The sequence below is a fragment of the Chroicocephalus ridibundus genome, chromosome 7, assembly GCF_963924245.1.
Source record: "Chroicocephalus ridibundus chromosome 7, bChrRid1.1, whole genome shotgun sequence".
Lineage (NCBI taxonomy): Eukaryota > Metazoa > Chordata > Aves > Charadriiformes > Laridae > Chroicocephalus > Chroicocephalus ridibundus.
In genome coordinates this window covers 13,841,822-13,865,929 of record NC_086290.1, presented here as the reverse complement: position 1 = coordinate 13,865,929, position 24,108 = coordinate 13,841,822, and the positions used below count along the sequence as shown (strand labels likewise).

The 24,108-nt window shown below is 48.1% G+C and overlaps 1 protein-coding gene across 4 annotated transcripts in view; it reads left to right on the top strand.

Annotated features, from left to right (window-relative positions):
- Positions 1–24,108, top strand: part of GLI2 (GLI family zinc finger 2) — a 202,264-nt gene that overhangs the window by 109,889 nt on the left and 68,267 nt on the right. For all 4 annotated transcript variants that reach the window (XM_063341971.1, XM_063341973.1, XM_063341972.1 and 1 more), the window contains one exon: positions 22,683–22,788. In XM_063341971.1, coding sequence (XP_063198041.1) covers positions 22,683–22,788 — 106 coding nt within the window. The remainder of the gene's footprint in view (positions 1–22,682; positions 22,789–24,108) is intronic.

The following is a 24,108-nucleotide window of genomic DNA, read 5'->3' as shown; positions in this document are numbered from 1 at the left end:
GGTGGGCGCCAGTGGGAATCTGGAGCCCCTCTTTGAGTCCGACCCACCCGGGCTCTGAACGCGGGTCTCCATGGGTGAATGATCAGTCCCTTAAACAATCGCGCTGCGCTCTCCCGGCATCTAATTACCAGGACAAAGCGGTCTGTAATAATGGATATTGCAGAATAGCTTATTCTCCTGGAGGATTTGATCCAAACCCCGATGAAGTCGGTGGAAAGACTCCCATTGATTTCAATAGACTTTACGTCAGGCTGCTAGCGTGCTGTTGGTTGCTTTGCCGTTAAGTGCAATATGCTTTTTCAAAACTTTTTCACTTGAGAGAAGATCTCAAAATCATAAATAATTTACTCAGAGCAAGGAAGTGCCGTCCTTTTCAGAACAACTGTCCCTCTGTCTTATATTGCGATGTTGATTGCTAGGAAATACCATCACTTTTGAATATCGCCTAATTTAGCTTTAGTAATGACAATTGGTAATTGCTTGCATTTTTTATTTTTCCAGTAAGTAAAGCTGTGCAGGAGTTTGTCCTAACATCATACCATTTCAGGAGCCTGGCAAAATATTTTATTTGCTTCCTCTACTGAAAGCGTACACGAGGGCTGACATATACACTAAAACACTGTTCTCCTGTGCTTTCGCTCCTTGTGGCTGCAGTCTCATTAACATTGCTGCATGTAAAAAAATCCTAAGACTTTTTTTTTTTTTTTGTAAACTAAAAGTTTCCTCCTCTGATATTTTCATGAGCCTCAGGAAAATATTTTGATATAAACTGGTGGAGGAACAATGAAAATTTATATAATTTGTGTTACACGCATAACTAAAAAAACATGCAATGCTTTAAAATTCTTATGGTCCCATGGGATTCCCTATCACCACACACTACTCTGAGAAAAAATGCTTGTGTCCAGCTAACACAACCATGTCCCTTTAAATGGACCATTTTATTTAGGAAAATAAAATTTTAAAAGTTGATGATTTTCTTTTGCCACTTCCTGGTTTGACCCTGGTTAGCAGGAGGATGTGAGATGACTGTGCCTTGATGAGGACCTTGGCTGAAGGTTCAAAACCCAGGGGGTGAGCCTCAGAAGTGCTGGGGGAGGCGCAGCCTTCACCCGCAGCGCGTAGGTGTAGGGAGCGATGGTGCACATGTAGGAGGAGGAAGGTTTTGGGGGGCCTGAGGGTGGTGGAGGCATGCCCAAGGGGTGGTGTGCCTGAGAGGCGGAGAAGGGGCTTGATGGAGGGACTGGCAAGTGCAGACACCCTCAGAGCTGGGAATCCCCTAAGAAAGGAGCTGAAAAGGGGCCCAGAGGCAGAAAAATGTGACACCCATTGTCATCATGTTTAGGGAGATGTCAGAGAGGCCAGAAATGAAGCAAAAGGAGAATACTGAGGGCAGGACATTCAGAGCTGCCCCAGAGGAGGGTGCCTGGGATAGGACAGCCGGTGAGTGGCTTCCTCCCAGCTAGGCGCCACCAGCGGGTCACACAGCTGCTGAGCATGATCTTGTCCCAAACACAGAATATTATAAGCTACCAAAACCAGAGGAAGAAAGCCAGTATCAGGAGGGAAGGTTTCACCGCCTCTTTGTCACCTGCTGGGACAAGGATGGGCGGGTTTTGGCACAAGAAGAAATCCTCTTTGATCCATACACAGGAGCTTATCCCAACTCAACGGGCGATATCGGGCTGTGTGTAAACTTTAAACTGCACCCACCCTCGCACGTGGGTGTAGCAGCGCCCGGGCAATGCATTCGGTCTGCCGGGCAGACGAGCCCGAGGGACGAGCCGCACCGAGCGCCACGCTCAGCCCAACACACTGAATACAAGAAAAACAGCTCGCTTCGCCGCCAAGAAAGCGACAGCTAAATTTGTCTTCAGACTACGGCGATTTGGAGCGGGATCCCTGCAAGGGGAAGCTGGTTCGTCACGGTTCAGAAGATTATTCAAAATGCATGAAATTTGCGTGGAATTTCCTTAATCTGCCTTTACAGGAAAATTCCTTTCCCACTTCCTGAGGGCAGGCCCATATTGTTGAAGGCAGCATTCTTTAACTGGGGGATATCATTTATTATAAAGGATCACGGGTCAAAGTATCTTAACCCAGATCAAGGGCAAGGTCTGTGGGGACAGCCTGGAGCCTTTCGTGGTAACTCACAATAAAGGGCCAATTATAGAGCGAGCGGCTGACACCAAACCCATGCTGCGGCTGCAGATGGTGAATGCACCTACTTGGGCCGTGCATCTTGTAAAGGGAGAAATTACTGTAGGTTCAAATTCTTGAAATGGGTTGACCGCAGCCAGCAGGCTAATTAAGCCTTTCCAAAGTGAAATCCGCGTTGCTTAACGCTCCCTGTATTTTTCTTAGTAGTTTAACCTTGATATCTTTCCTGGGATTAGAGAGTGATGAAAGGTTGAATTATTTGTCTCCGAACTCCCACCGCGAGCGGTCTGACTGCATCTGTTCAGGTTCCTGGTTTCTCAACGTTGGTGTTGCATGCGATGCTCTGAGGGTGTTAGGCACTAAGATTGTATCACTCTAAACTACTGTTATTCACTTGGGATGTAGTTTACTGGTTTGAAAGAGGCAGTAGTTCCAGGAAAAAACAAAACAAAACAAACAAAAAAAGGCAGGTAGCGAATACCGTGTAATTAAAAGACAATTTTAAAATTAAGGGTTTTACAGACGTATGCATGCATTTCTGTCCAAGCTTTTTTGAAGCAGTTTCCGAATAGTGTTATAGTTGCTAAAAGATTTTTGTAAAACTAACTTGTTCTCTGTTTTGCTGCTGGGGAATCTGAGGCACAGCTTGGAAGGGAAACTTGTCAAAAGTTATTAAATACAAAGGCACAGCTCTGGCTCAGGACCCGAGGTGGGAAATTGTCTGGGAGGGAGGACTCTGGAGTATGTTGTGGCATGTGTCTTCTGGCCTTGGGGTCATCGCTGGGAGGTGGCCACTGCTGGAGATGGGACACCGCGAGCCTTGTCTGACCTGGTGGGGCTGCTTGGAGTTCCTTGGGTATTGCAACTGCCGGTCAGGAGGCTGGGAGAAGGAGGAGGGAGGAGGGCATCAAATGTGCCATCCACTTCTAGAGTAGTACCATCTGCTTATCGTGCTGTTTTGGAACACCAAACAAAACTAGAGACCCACGTTTCACGCCTGTTTTGCGTGTACGCTTTTGACGTGTCCAGCTAACTGGCCGAGGTGAGTGTTTGCAAACGCAGCCCTGGCGCACGGAGAGCTGTGCAGGGGAGTGGAGGCTGAGGGAGGTTAGCAATGCGTGGGACGTCTGTAGCTGCTTTAAGTGCCAGGCTGTGCAAGGAGGCACTGTAACCTCTCCCTGTGTCATTAAGGCTTATCATTGCCACAGACAGTGATTGGAAAAGGCTTTTTGCAAGGCTGAACTGTAAGCAATAAAACTTGCATTCTGATACAGGCATAGTGCACTTAGCTAATAAAAATAGCCTTGGTGTCAAAAGGTTTCCGTAAATGTGGCTAAAGATATTAGCAGTCGCTGTGTTCGCCTTTCACTTCTCTATAGACCCAGGATGAGGTGAGGTGATAAAAACGGGCTTTTTGTTTCCACTGGGAGCCAAAGTCACAGAACTTTACTTAGGATGCTGAGGGAGCAGTCCTGACGTTTCCCAATGCAGATCATCTCCCCGCTCTTCTCCCCTCTTGGCAGCCCAAATATACTCCCAGCCGTGATGGGTTCCGTCTCGGGTGTCTCGGTGTGGGCAGCAGAATTGCCCTTTCCTCCTGACCCTGTCTGGAGGGCTGGAGCGTGGGTGATGTGCCTGACACGGGTGGATGGAGACCCGGCCCTGTCTTTCTCATCGCCTGTGGCACGGGCTGGGACCCTTGCGTTGCGTCGCTTAAAAGTTCAGGCGTTGAAAAGAGAGGGATATCTGCGCTGTGATGGACAAGAGGACGTGCACTATGACTTTCCTGAACTGAGAGCTGTTTTCCAAAGCCCAAATCTGCCATCCAGCCCCAGCTGGAGCTCCGTTAATTCAGCGGAACTACTTGGAAACTACGGTATTACCGGACATAAGTAAGTGTAGCAAAACTGGACTTACAGCTAATAATTTAAGGTTTTCTTGGGACCAGATGTTGATAAAAAAAGAAACATATAGTTGAAGGTGAATGTTGATTTGACAACAAAACATTTTTTGACAACAATTAATGTCCCTTATTTGCTCAATGAAGAACAGATTTCTTTCATATGATCGCATGGTCATTTGAGTCAGAGGAAAGTGTATTAACTAGTCTGCCTGCATTTCCCAGTCATATGTCAACCCCACAGTGTTTGCCAGGAGAGGTGACAGGGGTGCCTGTGAATTAGGTTATACTCCAGAGGTCCCTCCTCAGCTGGGAACTGTGGTCGCAACAGTTTAGTAATAATAATTAGCACTTATAAGTACTGGCAAAGCTGGTTTTGGCAACTGTTTTGGGCTATGGATGTGGCTCGTGTTGATACTAGATGAGACAAAGTCAAGAGAAGGTAAGACAAGAATGCACCCTGAGAAATGGAGAAAACACAGTAATCCAGAAAATTGTTGTGCCCATAAACTCGTTTGCTGGCCAACTGAATAACTGAAAATCTCATAGGGAAGTGTGAATAATTAAACATACTCATAGTCATTTGTAGCCATTGTAGTTCAATTAATAATTTAGAAAGATATCCACAGTGGCCTGTCTTCCCCTTCCTTCACATCACAGCTTCCCCAGCCCTATTTCCTCCTTCTCCTCTTCTCCCCCATCTTTTAGTACAGCAGAATCTGTGGGTCTGGCTGATTCCTGGAGAAATGTGATAGAGTCCTGTGAACCCACCAGTGTGGTTAGACGTGCCGTCACCTCCATCAGTTGTGACTGTGACAACCAGCACAGTTCATCCAGGCCCTTTCTTTCCTTCCTCTTCCTCGGCAGCCCTAGTGATGTTCCAAGGTGCTGCTGCCTACCTGATGCTCTCGGTCCCTGAGGAAAAAAGTCACTCTTCTTGCAATGTGATTTCTTTGTCTCCCCGGTCCCTGACCCAGATCCCTTCTCCTTTTAAGCGCACGCAGGTGTGTTTGCCTACCAGCGAAGAGTTGTGAAATCGGGGTTGGTAATGGGAAAATGCTCATCCACGTGTTCAAAGACGTCTGCCACTGGAGCTTTGCTGCTTAGGTAAGGACACCGGTGGTGCTCCTCAGCAGTGGGTGCCCCTTCCTAAGGTCCAGTGTATAGTGATACCTGCTCTTGTGGGGCTGGGCAAAGGAAATCATCCTTGGACTGGGGGCAGGAAAACGAGCCTCTGTGAGAGCACCGACCACTGCTGGTGAGGTGGCGCACGTGATGTGACATGTGATGACGTGAGTGCAGAGATTAAGGCACCGCGGCTTCCTCAGCTGTCAATATGGCCTCATTCACACGCATTAGAAATTCACTTGTAATTTTGAAGATATGTGGAAAAGTTCCTCTAAGATGACTCTCAACGAGAGTGTCACCGGCTCAGAGGACGAGCTCTCATGTAGGCCATATTTGAGTTATCAAACCCAACAGCTAGAGGCAAATGTCAGCTTATCATAACTACTCTGTAAACAGAAATCATCACATAATCTTCTGTCTCACCCATCACATCCAGGCGACAGCCCAGGAAGCCTATTAGCAAATGCCAACACGCCTACCGCACCGGGGCGAGTTACGTGCCTGGGTTAAACACCGCAAGGGGAGTACGGGAGCCTCAGCAGGGTAACAGCAATGAGTCACCGAAGTCAGAGAAGTGCTAAGTGATTTTCTCATGGGAAAAACTGAGATCTAACATCACTGCGATTGAAAATCTTTTTTCTTTCTTTCTTTCTTTTTTTTTTTTTAACATTTCTCATTGAAAATATCACGCATGATAAAAGCAGAGCACAGAAAGAGGGTGCATATACCCGTACTGCTCTGGATGGGCATATTACAGTGTGAATTTTGCAGTGGGAAGATAAATTATAGAAGTAACCAGAGCCAAGTGAATACCAGAGCCAGGAGTAAAATTGCAAGAATTACAGTACATACTTCAAAGTAAAGTGCTTGTACTAATAGCCTGATAGCAGTACCCGTTTCAAAGTTAGAAGTGTGTTGTCAGTAAAACACAGTGTTCACAGATGTTTTGATCTGCCAGTACTGCGTTTCTGAAGAACTTAATATGCCCGTTTCTGCTGCTGCTGCCCCAGTTCGGGGGCCCAGTACATGAGCGGTTGGGTAGATCCCATCCCGAAATGGCGCGACGAGCCCCAAGCAGTGGGTCAAAGCAAATCCAAGGGTCTTCCACAAGCCTCTCCTACCAGGGTGTCTGGCTGTTTTTCCTGTCCCGTGCTGCTCTGCAAGTGTTTCTACGTTGCGGTTGTTAATTTTATGCCAGACCAATGTTGAAATGAGAGAAAAGTTCGATATGATGCTATGTCTGTTGTGCAGCGGCTTTCCAACGCAAAGCCAGTGCTAGCGTTGCTTTCAGCAGACACGGAGTGCATAAAGAACCCCCTCCATGACATCTGAAGCTGTTTGCCATAGGAGGCTCCCCGTCTTGCAAATCTCTCAAGTTAGCTTGAAGCTCCCAGCACACACCAGCCAGGCGCTGAACTGGGGGCAGGGGGGAAGCTCCTTTTTCTGCTCACTGAGGACAGGTGGTAATAGAGGGACACGCTGCAGAATTGCCCAACTTGGGAGTTAAACGTGGTCTTTTGCAAGTGGGGAATGTGCTGTCAGTGGTAGATAGAGTTAAAAAAAAATTTAAAAAAGCAATGCATTAGCTACAAATTAATAAAACCATCCCAATTTATGCAAAGCATGAGCTTGCAGGGACCTGTTTCAGAGTCCCTTGTGACATTAAAAATGTTTTGCTGTCACAAAACTCTTTTGAATGGGTGTCACATTTTGAAGTCCTTTCTTTTTGTGCGTCCTTTAAGATGAGATGTTTTTTAATAAGAAACCCTCTCCAAAATTGTCGGAGCGGGGGGAGGAGGGTGATCGTTAGATTGTTTCAGTGCGGATGTCATTTGGTTTCTTTTAGCTTAGTTTAAGACCGTGCTTAACTTTAGTCCCCCAGATTGTCACTTTCAACCCAAGAGAAAGGAGTACGCACAGGTTGTCTAAAACAATAAAAAGCACATAAATGAAACAGCACAGTTTTTGTGGTTTGATCTGGCCAAAGTAATCTGCTTCGCTTCCCAAAGTTATGGGATATATTGACTGGCTGAATTAATATAGGGAGTGATCCAGGATATTTGAACTCTTGTCAGTTATTTCATTCTGCTTCTTCCCAGCAGTAAAATGGATTTGTTCTGAAACCTGGAAAAGAAAGAAATAAACTTGGCAGATGCAGCCAGTTTATGATTTATTCTGAGTTTGTAGCCTGATCCAAACACCACTGAAGTCTATGGAAATCTTTTGGGGGATTTCAAAAGGAATCTCGTCAGGCTCTTGATTAATGTGCTGGGGAGTTGGGGGAGGGGGGCACATGTTTGGGGCCAAGGGAGTCTTGCAGATCTCATCCTTCTTTTTTTTCCAGGGTTTGCATTCTCTTGGTGTACATCCTTTCATGCAAGTCTCTCAGTGTTCCCCGAACCATATGTATTTGGATTAAAAGGTAATATGAGAAGCGCTAGGAAAAGCTGGAGCCAAGTCCTATTTTATTGCAGGAAGGCCTCAAAGCGATGTGAGGAGGGACAGCGTGTCTGACATCTGGGGCTGTGGGAACGTTCCTGAGCGGTTGCAATAGAGACGGGGGTTTCTTGTCAGTCCCGTTTCCCTCGTGTCCAAACTCTCGTACTCATGTGCCAACTCTGAGCAAACTTGGGGATGGAAAGGAGGGGGGCGATGGAGGAGAGGTTTGCATCGTGTGATCTCCTAGCGCAAGCCCCGCTGCGAGGGATGCTCTGCAGGACGGCGTCGCGTCTCGGGGTGCGGGTGGACCGAGGCGGCTCCAAAGCCTGGTGCTCTGGGGCACTTCGGATCTCGGTTTCACGAGGCAGCGTGTGTGACCTAAATCAAGCTGGCTAACCTTGCTGAAGCATCTGGAAATAGAGATGAGTAATAATTGTAGCAGAATTTAGCATGCAGCGTCTTTTAAATTTACAGTTATCCGCAGTGTTTTCTAGACTGGAAAAATTCCAGCTTTTTCTAGGACGGGAAAGGCCACTATGTGATGTATGGAAACGAAACGGGCTTTGCATCTTGATTTATTCCCAATCTTATTACTGTGTGACAGGATCAGTTATCTCTTAAGGGGTGGTATTAATTAATGTTTACAAACTATTTTGCAGTTCTTGGGGAAAAATGCATCACAGGACTGCGTTATTGCTTGAGCTATTTATTAGATGTCACCCAATATGTGAATCCTCCTGCTTGTAACTGAGACCGTGTTTCAGCATAAGTTGTGAGCCTTCAAACTCCTTTTTGAAAAGCTTGTCTTTTAAAATCTTATTATTTTTTCTTTTTTCCCCCCACCCTTAAAGTGGGAGGGAATCGCAGATGATCTTTCACATGATTCTTCCAACACCCAGTCATTCATCAGCAGAGACTTAAAGATAATAAACTTTTTGTTTCAGGCAATTACTTAATCTCGACAAACTCCTGTGTTAAGCAGGGCTATTAACTGAGCAGGCCATAAATCAGCGTGTTGCCAGGTGGGTGAGTCTCCTGAACTGCAATCACTCTTCAGGACCTTCCAGAGACCCCTTACAGTCTTAAGCACCCTCATTACACAAGCAGCATGCTAACAACCAGCACTTTGCATGAGCTGCCCGGAGAATCCACTGCAAACTGCACTGGGACCATTTTTAACACCAGGTGGAAAATTTTCATACCACGGCAGGATGATACATGGGAGTTATTAGCCTGCACCAAAACCACAGCTGGGTAAAACAGATAACTTCCTCACCCCTCTCCTCGTCAGACCTTCTGCTTAGTTAAGAGCAGCAGGCTGCCTTATGTTTGGTTAAAAGCCAGCTTGTGCAGGATCCTCTTAGTCTTTATGGACTAGAAGTGCTTTGGGGACTGATGTCCTGAAGCATGAAAGCTCCCAAAATTCTTCTTTGAAGGCTACCGAGAGATGCTTATCACCTGGGTCTAAGTACAAGAAAAAAATACCCAGCCCTGCAATTTTATCACGACTTTAGTAGAAAGCAGACATCTTTGCTTTCATTTCCAGAAAGAAGTTTGCTCAAAACGCTCAGCAGACTCTGAACGGGGGTTTTCCAGACTCGATTTGTTCAATTTTACAAATAATATAAACAGACCTTTCATACGGAGGGGAAATTTTTCAAGCCATTGCCTATAGGAACAGTTTGATTTCAGTTTGTTTTAGTGCCTGGAGGAGCATATGCATAAAGAAAGCAAACTCACTCCTGTGGTTTGGATTGGAGAGGCTAGAAATGCCAGCGCTGCATTTGAAGCACAGCCTTGTCCCGAAAGATTGAGAAAGTCTTTGTAGCGCGAGGGGGTATGGGTGTCCCCGCGATGGCAGCAGGCAGCCCTGCGGCGGGGGAGACCGTTCAGGTAGGTCTGTGCTCAGGGCGGGCTGGCGTGCCCTTTCTTGTTGGCACTGGCACCTGCGCTTTCATGGGGTTTAAGCATCTGCTTGGGAGTTTTTCTTCTGCAAGGCGGCTTTCCAGCTCCTGCAAGTTGTGCCGGCTCCTTGAGCCGACAGCTCCTGGTGCGCTACCTGAAAGATTTGGGGAAATATTTAGTTTGCAATGGCCGGTCAGCCCAGCTTCTCCATACGCGTAGTTTGACCGACACTAGAAGCAGCCGTGCCCCCAGGACCAGCACCTGGGAAGCTGAGCTATGAGCATGAAGCTCACCCAGCTGAGCTCCATCTCTTGGGAAGGGGGAAGTTATCTTTCAGCTGGATGCTGGAGTCACCCCTGCAGCCACACAAAACCAGCCTGGCCGCCATAATGGAGAGAGGCACGACATGAGGATGAGCGGCCAAGGAAGGTCAGAACTTCTGCTTTCGGTGGCATTCTGGGCTAGAAGTGGTGCTGAACCGCAGCCTAAGGGCTTTCTTTGCTCATTCGCGCACCAGCAATCTCATGGTAAACTGGTTCAGGGAGTTGATCCGGCCAGAGCCCCATGCAATAAATTTTAAGTTGATTAGTTTTCAACTGGATGAACTCCCTGAGCTGGCTCGGTGTGTGATTGCGTGAGTGCCAGTGCCACCTCCAGGGAGGGGTGTGAATGCGTGGCTGGGGGCGTGAGGCAGGGTCGATTTGAATGCTAAAAGACATCCCCATCTGTAGACCTGCTCCTGGGGATGCATCTTGGGATGATGCTCCTGAATAAGCTTTTATTTGCATGAGTGGAGGGCGCATGGTCAGGGCTCTGCTAGATTTTCTGGAAGATGAGAAGTGTCATGCAGAGAGCACTGTGTGATAGCTGATGCACACTCCTCCTTTTTTATCCGTTAGTTTTGCCTTTTGGTGCTTAAGCAGTCTTCTTGTCTTTAGTGTGAGGCTGCTGAACTTCCCCATCCCTCCTCATCTCACCAGTGGAGATCATGAGCTTGGTTATGTCGGATGCAACTGAGGGTATCAGTGGCGTCTGTTGCTCCCGCTGCCTCCTGGTTATAAACGCCAGTTAGTGCTGTCTCCCAGAATCATAGAATCATAGAATGGTTCAGGTTGGAAGGGACCTTAAAGATCGTCTGGTTCCAACCCCCTGCCATTGGCAGGGACATCTCCCACTAGACCAGGTTGCTCAAAGCCCCATCCAGCCTGGCCTTGAACGCTTCCAGGGGTGGGGCATCCACAACCACATGCGTCCATCTAACAGCAAATTACAGTTTAGCCTTGTATTACAGGTGATCCTGAGTAGCTGCGCTTTTGAGAGCCAAGTAAAAGTTTGCTCAGATGTAAAATCAAGCTCTGGGAGAAGCTAAGGTGTATAGAGCAGCACATTCAGCTGCCTGTGGACTAGCACTCTGATTCTCTGCTCCCCAGGGTCCCTGCCACAGGAGGCAGGATCTCCATCAGGACCTTATTTGCACGTGCATTAAATGCATTTGTCTCTCCTCGGGGTAGCCAGAATAAGAAACATCTCGAGGACTTGGGGGGTCTCTCACAGCCGGGTGTTGGGCATTGCAGGAGAAAGGCAGGGGATATTGGGGAATACTCTGGGCACTCAGCAGTCGGTGAGGTTCACACAATCCCTTTTCACCAGCCGTTTCAAGCGATGTGGCTCCCGCTGTGAAATGAGCTTTAACATGAAATACACGGGGGAATGAAAGAGTTTTCCATTCATTGGCCTGGTCCCAGAGCAGTCAATGGCAAATCCTCTTGGCCCGTTTTTTTTTTTTTTTATTTGGAAATTGCTGCATCAGCTGGAGGTGCAGGCGGTTGCTGAATCCAGGATGCTACTGGCTTCCCAGGAAGCAGGGTGATAACAACTCGGAGAAAACTTCTCCCCTTAAACCTGTAGACATATTTTTCTTCCATGAACACGTCTTTCTTGAGGGATCCCTAAGTTTGCAGAGATGTTTTTGACATACTGATTCTTCTCTTCCTGCCCGTCCAGGCAGGCACAAGCTGAACTACCATCTGGTCTGCCCCCACCTCCCTGCCTGCCCCTCGCGCGCCAGGATTTCTTCCTCACTGGTTAGGATTGGGTTTTTTCCCTTTTTTTTTTTTTTTTTTCCTTCTCCTTCTTTCCATTCTCTGGCAGCAGCTGTTGGGAGAACAAGCCCCAAGATCCATCTGGCCCTTCGAGCTTATCGGGCTGTGTCTTCTCTTGACAAAGAGGCAGTGGCCACGCTTTCATACAAGAGTTACATTTTATAACAGCAACTTGCTCGAAAAGCAAACTGCCTTTTATTCGCTTGTGCTGCCTTTCTCCCTTTAGAATTGCAGCCACGGCCGAACCACAATGTACCCTCAGATCTGAGTCAGTCTAGAGGGCTGCTTTTCTCTTTTTCTTTTTTTTTTTCCTTTTTCTTTTTTTCCCTTTTTTTTGTTTTTTTCTTTCCCTCCTCTGCTTTCTGGAGGAGTTGGCACAATCCTGTGTTATTAGGACATAAGCCAGCTTGTTCTAGTGGAATTTCCTGTCTGATTTTAATTTCCCCCTCATTTTTTTTTCCCCCCTCAAAGTGAGACAGAAAAGCTTTTTAATTGCACTGCCGTAGGTTGGCCTTTCGGGATATTATTATTATTATTAAGTACTTCCTGTTGGGAGGCGGCACATGAGTAGAAGTAACAAGGATCTCGGTGCAGTCAGGGCTTGTGGCCTCTTTGTTTGTTAATAACTGTCAGATTGGCAGCCTCCTCAAAATACATCTTGGCCTGGCAATTAAGCGATTTTCAAGACTCTCAACATTTGCAGCTCAAGACCCGTGGAATTAATAAGCTGCATTAGGCCTTTTGGGTTTGTTTTCTGCCGTTCGGTAGTCACAGCTCCTCGTCCATCTAATAAAAAGCTGGCACCGGTGGGAAAGTCTCGCTCTGGAAATCCTCAGCGTGGAAGTAGAAACTCCTGATCAGGTGTGGCGAGGCGGACTGGCATGTCCCAGATGGGATTTGCATCCTGTTCTCCATCTCCATCTCACCAGGGGAGGTTTAGATTGGATATTAGGAAAAATTTCCTCACCGAAAGGGTTGTCAAGCATTGGAAGAGGCTGCCCAGGGAAGTGGTTGAATCACCATCCCTGGAGGTATTTAAAAGATGTGTTAACGCGGTGCTTAGCGACACGGTTTAGTGGTGGACTTGGCAGTGCTGGGTTAATGGTTGGACTTGATGATGCTAAAGGTCTTTTCCAACCTAAACTATTCTATGATTCTTGATGCCAGCCTCGATGGCTTATGTTTCAGCAGGCTCACCCTGCCGTGTAGGGTCTAGCAATGAGTGCATGGGTGCTTCTGGCCATTGAAGCAGAGGGGCCTCGACAGCAACCCAGTGTGGTGCAGCCCAGAGACCAAAGTTTGGGCGACCTCTCCAGCAGCGACATGTGAGTAGAATGGGTTGCTGTGTGCCATCACGCTGATGATGTTTCAAATTTCATTGTGTCCCAAAGAAGAATTCAACACTTAGCAGAAAAAGGCAATTTTATTTATTTATTTTTTTAATCTTTCAGGAAGCGAAAATTCTCAGCTATCTCTTTCAGAAACTTCCCGTGTTGGCAGATATTGTAATAAAGTCAAAGCGTTTCAAGTTCATCGCTTACACGTTCTTCTTATAGTCTAAAATATAATAGATCGTAAACCATCTTGATCTTCTCTGCGCTGCTTTTGACAGCAGTTGCAGGTTCCTGGAAAATGTTTTCTGACAGAAAACTGTTCTGCCTTAAACCTTCCACCAACTCAGGCTATTTAGGACTGAAGATGATGGCTGGTGGCAGCAAGGCTGATCAAGAGACCTTTCTAATTATTGCTCTTTGGAAAGCCACCAGAGCTTCAGTGTTTGGGCACCCCGCTGCAGGACTTTCTCATGCTTGTGGGGTTCCCCCTGGCTTCAGGAGAGCTCTGCTTTCACGTTATTTACCCTTCCCAGAGGTATAAAAAAAAAATGATTTGTCCCCTTAAGGCTACCACGCAGCAGTAACCCAAAGGCCCCAGCAATTCTTGTAGAATAATAAAGAATGCATCGCCTTATTCACAGATGCCTACACCAATGTCTGAAAATACTTCTATAAATGTGAATATGTACATCCTCCCAACACCATTTTGAAGGTTTTGGGTATAACCTGTTTTACAAGAGCAGAGCCAGAACTTTCCATGCAGGTTGTCTGCAGGCTTCAGAAAATTCCTGTTTTCTCACCAAGAAGCAAAGTGCCCCGTTTTGTGTCACACCTGTGGTGTGCTGCAAAGCCAGCTCCTGTGTGGGAATGTATATTGCAGGGTTTTTGGGTGTCCTCGTGTCCCTGCTGGCAGCAGCTGGGCTGTCCACACCAGGTTGGCCATCCCCAGCCCTTTGGTGGACGAGGCAGAAAGCCCCTCATGCAGCATTTCGGAGATGGTAGGTAGCAGCTGAGGTATTTCAGGGTTTGATTTCTTAAGGACAATTCTACATTCTTGTAGAAAATGTCAATGAACTCTTACATTTTTAATCTAAATTTTCCATGTAGAGGGAAAGGCCATTTTTAGACTCGCTGTAATTGTTCCAGCTCCTTTGCCCAGGAAAAGACTGACAGGTTTAATGCCTTTAACGAAGGTCAGGCAGTGTGCAGGAGCAAGCTGAGGAGAGCTGCCAGGAGCTTCAGGACAGGTTCAACATCGAGATGAACATGAATATCCTACTTCCATTAGGGCCATGCTGCCTCCTTCTTGGGGTGGGGAGGAAATTTATGGTCAAATTCCTTCAGTGTTGCCTTGAGTTGGCTGCGGGAGGAGCTTGCTGATCTAATCTTGCCCCATCCCAGCTGCAAGAGCCAGCTCGCTCCGCAGACATCTACCTGCCTGCCCCGCTTTTGGACACAGCCTGAGGCTCAGTGGCGATGCAAAAACGATGGCTGGGCTGAAAGATGTTCCCTGGCTGTGTGGCCACCAGGACCCTGTTTCTGCCTGCTGTGTGCCAGCAATGCCCGTGTCCTAGGCCGGGGGCTGCATAATGGCAGCCATCAGCATCTTCAGACTTCTCCTTTGTTCTTACACCTGAGCTGAAGCAGCAGAATAAACTTTATAGAAGGATAAACTCCTCTGAGCCATCCCCAGGAGGATGGATGGGTATTGCGATGGATCCCAAGGAGGTTTCCTCCAGGATGCTGGAGAGGGGCAGCTTTGCATTTGCAGTGTCTGATGGAACAGTTTGTTGTGACCCGCGGCTTTTGTAACAGCTTTTACTATGAAACCCGGGAATGGGCTTTATTCTGTGTAAAGTGCTGCATCCATGTGGGCATCCAAAGTCTGTGTCCCGGCAGGGAGCTGAGCAGCCCCCCGTGTGTCTCGCTGCTGGCTGGCTGGGAAGCAAGGGGCTCCCAGGTCTTTCTGTGGTGGGGGGGTGTGTGCTGGGGGGCTTCAGCCTTACTGCTGGAGAAGAGACAAGCATTGTCCATGTTGTCCTCTGCTTCTCAACGTGCCTCCGAGTGTACAGTCACGCTGACTCTGTCCTGGAGGTGCTTTGAGGTGTCAGTACTACAATGCTTGTTTAAAGGCTTTTTTGGGGATTTTATAGCTGAAAAAGGGCAATGTATTTTTTAGTATTTCTTGTTTACTTTTCACATATCTGCATCCCGGCTGGGCCCCTTCTCCTTCCAGTGCTCCTACAAGGCATTTACCATTACCTGAGCCATTTGTCCAACAGAATTTAGTCGTGTTCTCTTTATCGCGTACCTGAATGGGGAGCTCGGCTTGCTGCACTCAACCCATGGTTGAACTAAGCACGTTGACTTCTCCGGCATCCTGACACGCATTGTCTGAAAAAACCCCAGTTTTGTAAATCAGGCTGCCACCATCTTTCTTCATTAGGTATGTTAGGAGAAGAGAAAACTGGTTGTGCATCCCTCTGGATGAAAACAGCTCTTTGGTTGTGTTTCAAAATGGCCTGCAATACTCGGGGCGGGAGAAGGGTCTCCCGTAGGTGAGCTGGTGGGATTCTGCCTCCCGTTTATCCTTGCTATAATGTTCATAGCGGGCCAGAATGAACATTTGCTATTATTTTACCTGTGTAGTTCCTCTTTTGTATTTGTCAAAGCCGCTGAGCAGGTAATAAAACAGTGTAATAATTAACCAATAATAATTGAAGTATGCTGAATGAAAACCAAACCAAATGCTAACAAGCCAAACAAAAGAAAAGCCCGCACGGTGCAGCCCTGTTTATAGTGCTGTCTGCTGGAATCATTATACACGTTGATATAATAATACTGAGCACTTAATTACCACATCATTTTTAAAGTGCTGTATAAACATTAACCAAACCTCTGAGGTAGGGAGGTATTATTATCTCCATTTTAAAGAGGGGAAATTCTGACAAAGCGAGGTTAGTCGGTAATTTAGTGTCGTGAAGTCAAGCAGCTGGATGGGCGGGAGGTGGAGACTGCAGCTTCGCGCCCAGTCCACCGTGATTTTGGAGACAGAAAAGCACCTGAGACGGCTTTTTGTGAAATGCATGGCACTGCCGTTCGGGGAGGGCAGATACTCCCTCAGACACCTCTCTCTGCTTAGAAAATATGCAGATCGGTGTAATTAGCAACCACATAATTATCCTTTTTTGAGGTAGGCGTGCAGTTGGTGTATTTTGCAAAGTATCTAAACAACGTTAAAGTTGAGTTCTTGAACGGGGGCTTGGGGCGGGGGGGGGGGGGGGGGAAGTGAAGGCGACTCTGGGCTTGTGTGACAGCTCCCCCTCCTCCCCGTATCGATCTGAGCGGTGGTTCTGGGAATGGCTTTCCCTGCAAAGCCCTTAATATTCTGCGTGGTGGTACATGACTTCATCCGAGGAGAATCCCACAGGCACACCAGCGTGATCTGCTCTGTCATGTTTCTGTGACCCAATTTTCCCCGTTCTTTGTCTCAGACCTTCCCTGACCCCAGGCCTATTATCTCTTCCAATAATTCACCCGGGCCATTATTAATGGTGCATTAACTTTGGCTGTGCTTTCAGCAAAGATGTTTTTCTTGTGCTCATTCATTCGCTCAACTCACTTAAACAGCGAGATCATTATTCTGGGGACGTCACACAAACACAAAAACATCTCCCTTGCCGACACCTCCAGCCCCGCAGCACTTTGCCGGAGGGGCGGCCGTCCAAATACAACACTGAAACACCCAGGAGGGACTATCAAAGGGAGTCAAGTAGCCACACACACACTCAGTCGCCTGGGGCCAGTTTGCCTCCCCTGCTCACAGGCCGAGCACTCCTGGCTGTCCAGGGATGCTCTGGAGCCCACCGAGCCTGGGGGAGCTCTGATGTGAGGAAAATCACTGCAGGAAGGCTGGGGAGCAAAGCACAAGCCCCTCTTCGCTGTTTCAAAACAAATCTGATATTTGCCACCACGGTCGCTGGATGTCAAAATGTGTCCCTTTAAAATGGATGAGTAAAATCGGGACTTTAAAAAGCGTAACAAAAAACCGAATGCTTCCTGCAGTTTATTTCTCACTTGATGCTTTAGGTTTCTCTGGGTGATGACTGAGTGAAGGACTCTTCATGTTTGTTGTATCTTTAACCTTGTCCTTGAGAACAGACTGAGATTTGGACCTCCAGGAGAAAATGTGGGCAGGCAGAAGGGCCTTTGCTCTGGAGATGATGAAAACTAGCAACCGCCTCCTCTCATGTCTTAGAGGTTTCGATGTACTGTCTAGTGCAGACAGCACTTATTTTCCTATTATCCTTTTCAAAGAAGCTGGACCTGGAAAAAATAAAGACAGAAGCTGTTGCAAGCTGCCACATCGTGCCAAGCAGTGTCCCACCATCCTCATTAACGGGGATGCGGCCCGTGACAGCACAGCGCTGCCGCTGCAGAAGCGTTCCTGGAGACTCACCAGCACCTTCTGGGACATCCCCTTCCCATATTTTTTCTGTGTCAGCTGCTTTTGCACAGATGCTAATGCCACCACGGTGACAGGAGTGCGTGAGCTGTTGTCTGGAGAAGTTTTTCTCCCACTAATCCAAATCAATCCGATACCCTGGGGCTCTGAAGCCTTTCAGAGATAAAGTTGCAGTTTCTGCCTGCTGTGGTTGAGGTTCGCGGGGGAACCTGCTCTTGTTTGACTGCGTAGACTTGGGCGAGTTGTTTTACGTTACCCTGTTTCAGCTCTCCTCGAGTGAAAAAAGGGCTGTGTTTCAAACGGATGCGTTTGCCTCTCTTGCTAAGGAGAGGTGAGGCTTTGTTAGTTTTTGCAAGGTAGCTTGTGATCCCTTTATGAAAGCTGTGTCCCCTGCATCATTAAAACCACAGGAAATCCAGCCAGGAGGGATCCCAAGAAGTCAGCGTTTGTTTTTCCTCTTCTATACATTGTTTTTTTAATGGACCTTTTTTTTGCAAATTAGTTGGGAAAAAGCACTACAGGTACTGCATTAGGCAGACAGCGATCTTTTACCTTTTTCCTTGAAAAATGACTTTTCCCCTTGACTGTAAAATGGTTGTGCTCTATTTCTGATGGCAAAGCCCACTCACAGCCTGGACTGCTTATTGCCACGGAAGAGTGTTGGACAACCATAGGAAAACCACATCTGGTGGCCTGCACAGCTCACGTGTGCTTTAGATAAAGCAGTGGGAGCTCTGTGCGTATCGGATGGTACAGAGGGGGGGTGTGGGGCTTCTCAGGGTGTCTGCTCAGCCAGTCTTGCTGTGGCAAGTGGGAACAGAAGGTGTGTGCTTTAAGTGCTTTCTGAAGGGCTTTCCAAATTATTTTTGTCAAAGTGAACTGCAAATGAAACCCAATTCCGTGGCTTGGGGTCTGATTTCTTCTGCTGCCTTTTTTGTCTTCTTAAAGAGATCACGTGTGTAGGCTGAAGTATTTGGAATAGAAAAAGCGTATTTGACCCTTCCTAATTCTCCTTTTTGGGCTCAAAAAGAGGTGCTGCTGTGAGTGATGTCAAAACGGCTCCTTTGCTTGCTATACAGACCCGTACATGCAGCGTGTGTTTCTCTTGAAGTACAGGTTTATCTGCGGAGATAATCAAAAGCCTGCATCATCCTCAAAAAATGCCTGTTTCTGATGCCTCCCTCCCCGATTCCTGGGATTTTCGGCAAAGGGACATCCCCTTTAAACCCGCGTTTCTGCTTCATATCTTTTCTCTTTGAAGCCAGAGGGTTGGCTGGCCTTTGAATAGACGAGGATGAGAATATAGCAGTGGGAGGTCCGTGTCTTGCTCATAAGCCTTGGCCAGAAAATCAGCTCCGACAAGTGGGGACAGGTAGCAGCGTCTTTCCCCTTATCAAACGGCGCGGCGGAGCAGACGCATTCCTGCACGAGCAGCGGCTGGGTGGAAGGTGGGGCCTCCCTCCCAAATGTGTCTTGCTGCTCTGCCGCCATGCTTCACCCCAGGTCCTGTGTGCCACGGGCTTAACGAAGAGCCATGTTATTGCTATACGAAAACACCATTTTCCCATCGTCCCTGCCCCTTGGGTGCTGCTTTGGTTTGTTCTTTGGTTTTCTCTTCCTTACGCGGGAGCCAGGGAAAATGTTTGCCTGTTGTCCCAGTGCTTGGGACTTTTGGAGGTGCCATGGGCGGGCCTTTGTGTCCCGGCATATCGTACCACACGGCCTGGCGTGGCTCAACTTTTTCCTGGCGGAAAGCTTTCCCCAGGCCTCCTGCTAAAATCTTCCTCCCTCTGTGTAAAACAATCATCGTTAGCGCTAATTGGGCAGGTTTGGGGTTAAATCTGCAAAGATTACTTGGGTTTGGTAAATCCTCTGCCACCGCAAAGCAGATAATGTTAAACAAAAGATTGCCTTGATTAGATTAAAGTTGGCAAATTCATTGCCCTAATCATCATATTGCCCTTCCCGTGGCTATTCAGGAATACATCACCGTGACTTACTTGAAGTAATTGAATATAATTGTCTTTTTAACTCGTATGTGTAAAACATCCATCTTTGTTAACGGCGTGTGTTGCTGTCCTGCTGCCAGCTCGCCGTCCTCTTTGGGAGGGGTGGGAACAAGAAGCAGAGCCGGGCTGACGTTTATGAATTGGTAGTTGATTGCCTATAAAACCATTCATTATTTCTGACCAAGCACCTGGAAGAGAATAAAAAGGAACAGCACCAGCCACCGGAGCCCGTAGGCTTGGCTGGTGCTCCCAGGCAAGGAAGCAGAGGCAAAGCCCTGGAGTGGGACATTGCAAAGGGACGTCACCAAAACCAACCCTTCCCCTCGCCCATGGTGGCAGGAAAGCACAGGGCATGTGGCGGGGTTGGAAATAAGAATGGCAGAGTGAAACAGGCACCCAAGGCAGAGGAATTGCTAACCCTCCCGCTATCCAAATAGGTTGAAACGCTAAAAACAAACCAACGGTGCCAGTGGGAGGGAGGAAGTTTGTGGAAATTTTTCTCCCATTAATAATCAGAGGTGTGAGGAGGGAGAAATTCTCTTTAGATGTCATTTTTATACCAACAGATAGCTAGAAAAGGAGGCCAGGCAGCAAACACTCCGCGTTTTCTTTTCCCCAGCTCTCCTGAGTGACAGGGAAAGACTCTTTTAGCACAAAATTTCCAATATTACTTCAGCAATCAATCATTTAGAAATGCCCAGTTACAAAATAAAACATAACTGGCCTGAGGTTTTAGAGATTCAGATTGACTTGTTGTTCTTACTGGTTTTGTCATTATTAGTGAATTAAGCTGGTCCAGGGAATGGGCCCAAGGACTAAGATATGACTCTCTCTATTATTAAAACATTGCCACGATGCCCAGCACTGTTCCAGCCCACGTCAACTCGTGCTTTCCTTCAGTTTGGGCGTTCAACCATCCCTGGACCTGCCCGTTACAGGCAGAGTGGCCGCCCTGTTTGGGGGGGTTGCAAAATTTCACCTATAGGGATGCCAGCTGGGCTGTGTAGGTTGGCCCCAGGGTCGTGGAAGAGCTGGGTTTATTTGTATGGCGTAAACAGGGGGTGAGCACTGCAGGAAGCCCGGCCGAGGGTGGGAGAGATGTTTGTGCTGTCCGGCATCAGATGTCTGTGCAGGGACAGTTGATTTTGTGACGGTGCTTGGTGCGTGATGATGTTAAAAACTCCTTGCCCAGCTCCCTCTGGACCCCGCGGCAGCCGTGGGTTGTGGCTGTAGCAGCATCCCCTGGGAGAGGGCAGCAGCTCAAGGTGCTTGACAGCGGTTTTTGGAGACCAAAGGCTGTAATGCGCCGCGTGAGCAGGGACGGGGGTGTGACGGCTGAACTCTGCGGCGTTTCTGACCTGGAAAAACACTGGCTCCCTCTTAAAATGAAGACTCCTTACAAGTGTCCTTATGTAACAGATCATCCCTACCCAGGACAGTTAAAGGGTGAATCTTCCTTCTGCCAAAGTAAATCCTAAAGGATGCAAGTTTATTCTCTGCCTGAGCTGCTTTTGGGAGAGGAGGGGAGGGGAGCAGAAGCGGGGGAAGGCGGTTAACAGTTACCCTACTGTGTCCTGACATTAGGCGAGCTGCAAAAATGCTCCCAGTGTATCAGGTTGTGTGCGGTGCCAGCCCTTCGCTGGAGCACGGAGAGCAAGTCTGCTGCGGAGCCTTAAATACTTTCCGCCCCGACTACCTTAGCTTAACGCCTTTCAGCGGAGTTGGCAGGAGGGTTGTTTTTGTGTAGTCTCTCACCTCTCCCGGCAGCCCGGCTGACGCGCCTGTGCCGCGCTGTGCTCAGGGATTGTAAGTTGCAATGGGAGTAGGAGCCTCAGATCATCTTGCTGATATGCCGGGAAAGACGTATACGGGGATTTCATGCAGCCTTTGCGCGACGGACCCGAAAGGAGCACAGCCTCGCCGGACGGAGTCGGCGTAGCTCTGTTGCAGCTGGAGTCACAGATGCGAAAGGCTGAATTTTAAGTCTTTCGTAGAAAAAGAGTTTGGCATTTACCGGAGCTTGCTTAGCATCAGCGAGAGACTTGGCCCAAGCTTTGACACTTTGGTTTTGGATGGTGCTTCCCCACTCTACAGAGAGATGCTACCTGTCGCGGAGGCAAGTCGCAGTGAAAGACTGAGTGCAGAGTGGGTTTTGAAGTGCTCACTTAGGAGGTTGGTTTTGTTTTGCTTTTAGTCTCCAGTTAGCCAGAAAGGCCAAGAAGCCAGAGAGGGAACGGGAAGACCTGTGACAATATTAAGTAATCTGTAACGAAGATCTTCTGACTGTTTGTAAAAGCAGAGCAAGACCAGCCTTTTATCTTTAAGCCGATTGCTGGTACAAATCTAGAAAGCGGCATCTTTACAGATGCGATGAGCCCTATCAGAGGGCGATTGTACGGTATCCTTATCGAGGCTCTGCTAATTGTATTTCTTTAGCTTCTGTGATTTTAGCAGGAAAGGCCCAGGCGGCCAGGCAGCGTTGTCGGGGGTGGCGTGGAGAAATAACCTGATGAATTTTCCATCAGCTCGACTCACTCAAATATTCTCGCCGTTAACTTTTGGGGTCAATAATAAATATTAAAACCTGTAGATTTAATAAGTCAATGTAGGTGTTCTCTGCCTTTTGAGACCACTTTATCTTTCCATCAAAGATGAAACAAGCTTCTCAAATGAATAAAAAATAGGGCCTCAAGTGATTACAAGCGAGAGCAATTTGGGCTTCTCTCTCAGAACCTGGCAGTAGGCACTTTTTGAGCCCTTTCTGACTGCCTAGACGGTCTGCATTAGTGCTGCTCTCGCTGTTACATTTTTAGGTAAATATTTTCATCCTGTGTGTACAGACCTTCAGGAAAGGTGTTTGCTGCCACTCCAGGCATGAGGGACGACGCAGGTCTGGATCCCGCCAGGCTCTGTTGAGTCTGATTTGCGTTGCAAGTCTAGTTTTCCTTGGTGCTTCCTATAATCTCCTCAAGTTCAAAGAGCGCTTAGCTGCTTGTCTTTGTCAAAAACCCTGTTGGAGATCTTTTATGTCGAAGATGTAGGATTTCTCCGCATGACTTTGATTATTTATTCATTCCACTTCTCTGGTGTATGATAGCGCTGATATCATGAAGACCCCTTGTCTTGCACTGCTCTTGCTCTGAAATTCATGGAGATTTAGTGCCTTTGAAATTGTTTTAAAAGGAAAGGAAAAGTTTTTGAAGTCCCTTTTTTTTTTTCTTCTTCTATTCCCCTCAACAGTGCCGCAGCACATTTTTCCGGCCTTCCACGCTCCTTTGCCAATTGACATGCGCCACCAGGAAGGACGATACCATTACGAACCTCACTCTATCCACGCTATCCACGGGTAAGTCTTGCACCTCCGCTCCCATGCCTTGCTAAAACGTTGGCTGCCCGCGGTATGCCGAATCCTGCTGCTGAGGTCCCGGGGACTCGCTGCCCTCCTGGCAGGCTGGCCCTTGTCACCCCCTGCTCCGCTGTCCCCGTCCAGTGGCAATACTGACCTGCCTGGCGTGAGTGCTCTATAGCTTCATTAAACCTATAGGTCACGCGTCACAGCGGGATGGGAGTGCAGGACTTCTGTGTCATTATCCGGCTGAGGTCCCAGGGACATGCTTGACTTGTGTTTTTGCGCCTGTGGTGTTTCTTCACATCACGCTGTGCCTGGGTCATTTCTGGCACTGTCTTGGTGAAGACCCAGCACCGCTCCCTCCCTTTGGAGACCTCACGTACCGTTTCCCCCTGCCCACTGGTTGGGGGGGACGGCGGGGAAAGGCTTCCGGGAATTCTGTAATTCACTTTGATTTCACCGGACGATGGCCTGGACAGGCTGGATGGTGTTTTCTAAAATGCGGTAAAGAGGTAGGTCCTCACACTGGTGTCCGTGTCCACTCTGGAGGGGCAGGATCCTGGGTTTTGGTGGTGACGTCCTCGTGAGAGTCCTCCCTCCCCAGGGCAGCTGTTGGCCAGCAAGCACAGGCGTCAGTCGGGGGCTCTACCTTGAGAGAGGGGATCGTGGTTAATCTCCTCGTCCAGGACATGACAGCTCTATTGTCCTTGATGCGTTGGAGGACATGTTTATAAAGGCATCTGGCTTCACCTCCTGTAAGCTTTGACCAGGACAGGGAAAAAGGAGCTGGCAGAGATGCGAGCGGAGGCTGTAGTGACTGTGTGGCCAGGAGGGTTTCTCATCTTCCCTGAAACACACCATTTCCGTAGAAGTTGAGGAATAGCCTGATGGGGTTGGTGGTCCCGTGGCCGCCCTGAAATCACTCAGCTCGTGGCTGTAACACAGGGCTCAGCCAGGGCACTCGGTGTAGGGGAACCCATAAGGGCTGTAAACATTTTTTGGGAAGAGCAAGAAAAGAACAACCAGGGGTCATCCCTTAAAAAACTCTCATTTGATCCTTCTGTTGACTCCGGAGCCCCACTGTGGCCTCACCGTCTGTCTGGGGTCAGCACTTACCCGGCTTCGCGGAGGCTGTTTGTAAAGCTGTGCTTTTTCTGGATAGGTGTGGGGAGGGGGGGAACAGCCCCCGGGAGGCAAGTAGTGCAGACGGCGGCAGCCAGGAGATCTGTGGAGTCCCACAGCTACCAGGGCTTTATTCCGCTTCCAAAATGCTGCGGGAAAAAATGATAGGGCATTCCCCTGGATCCTACCAGAAGA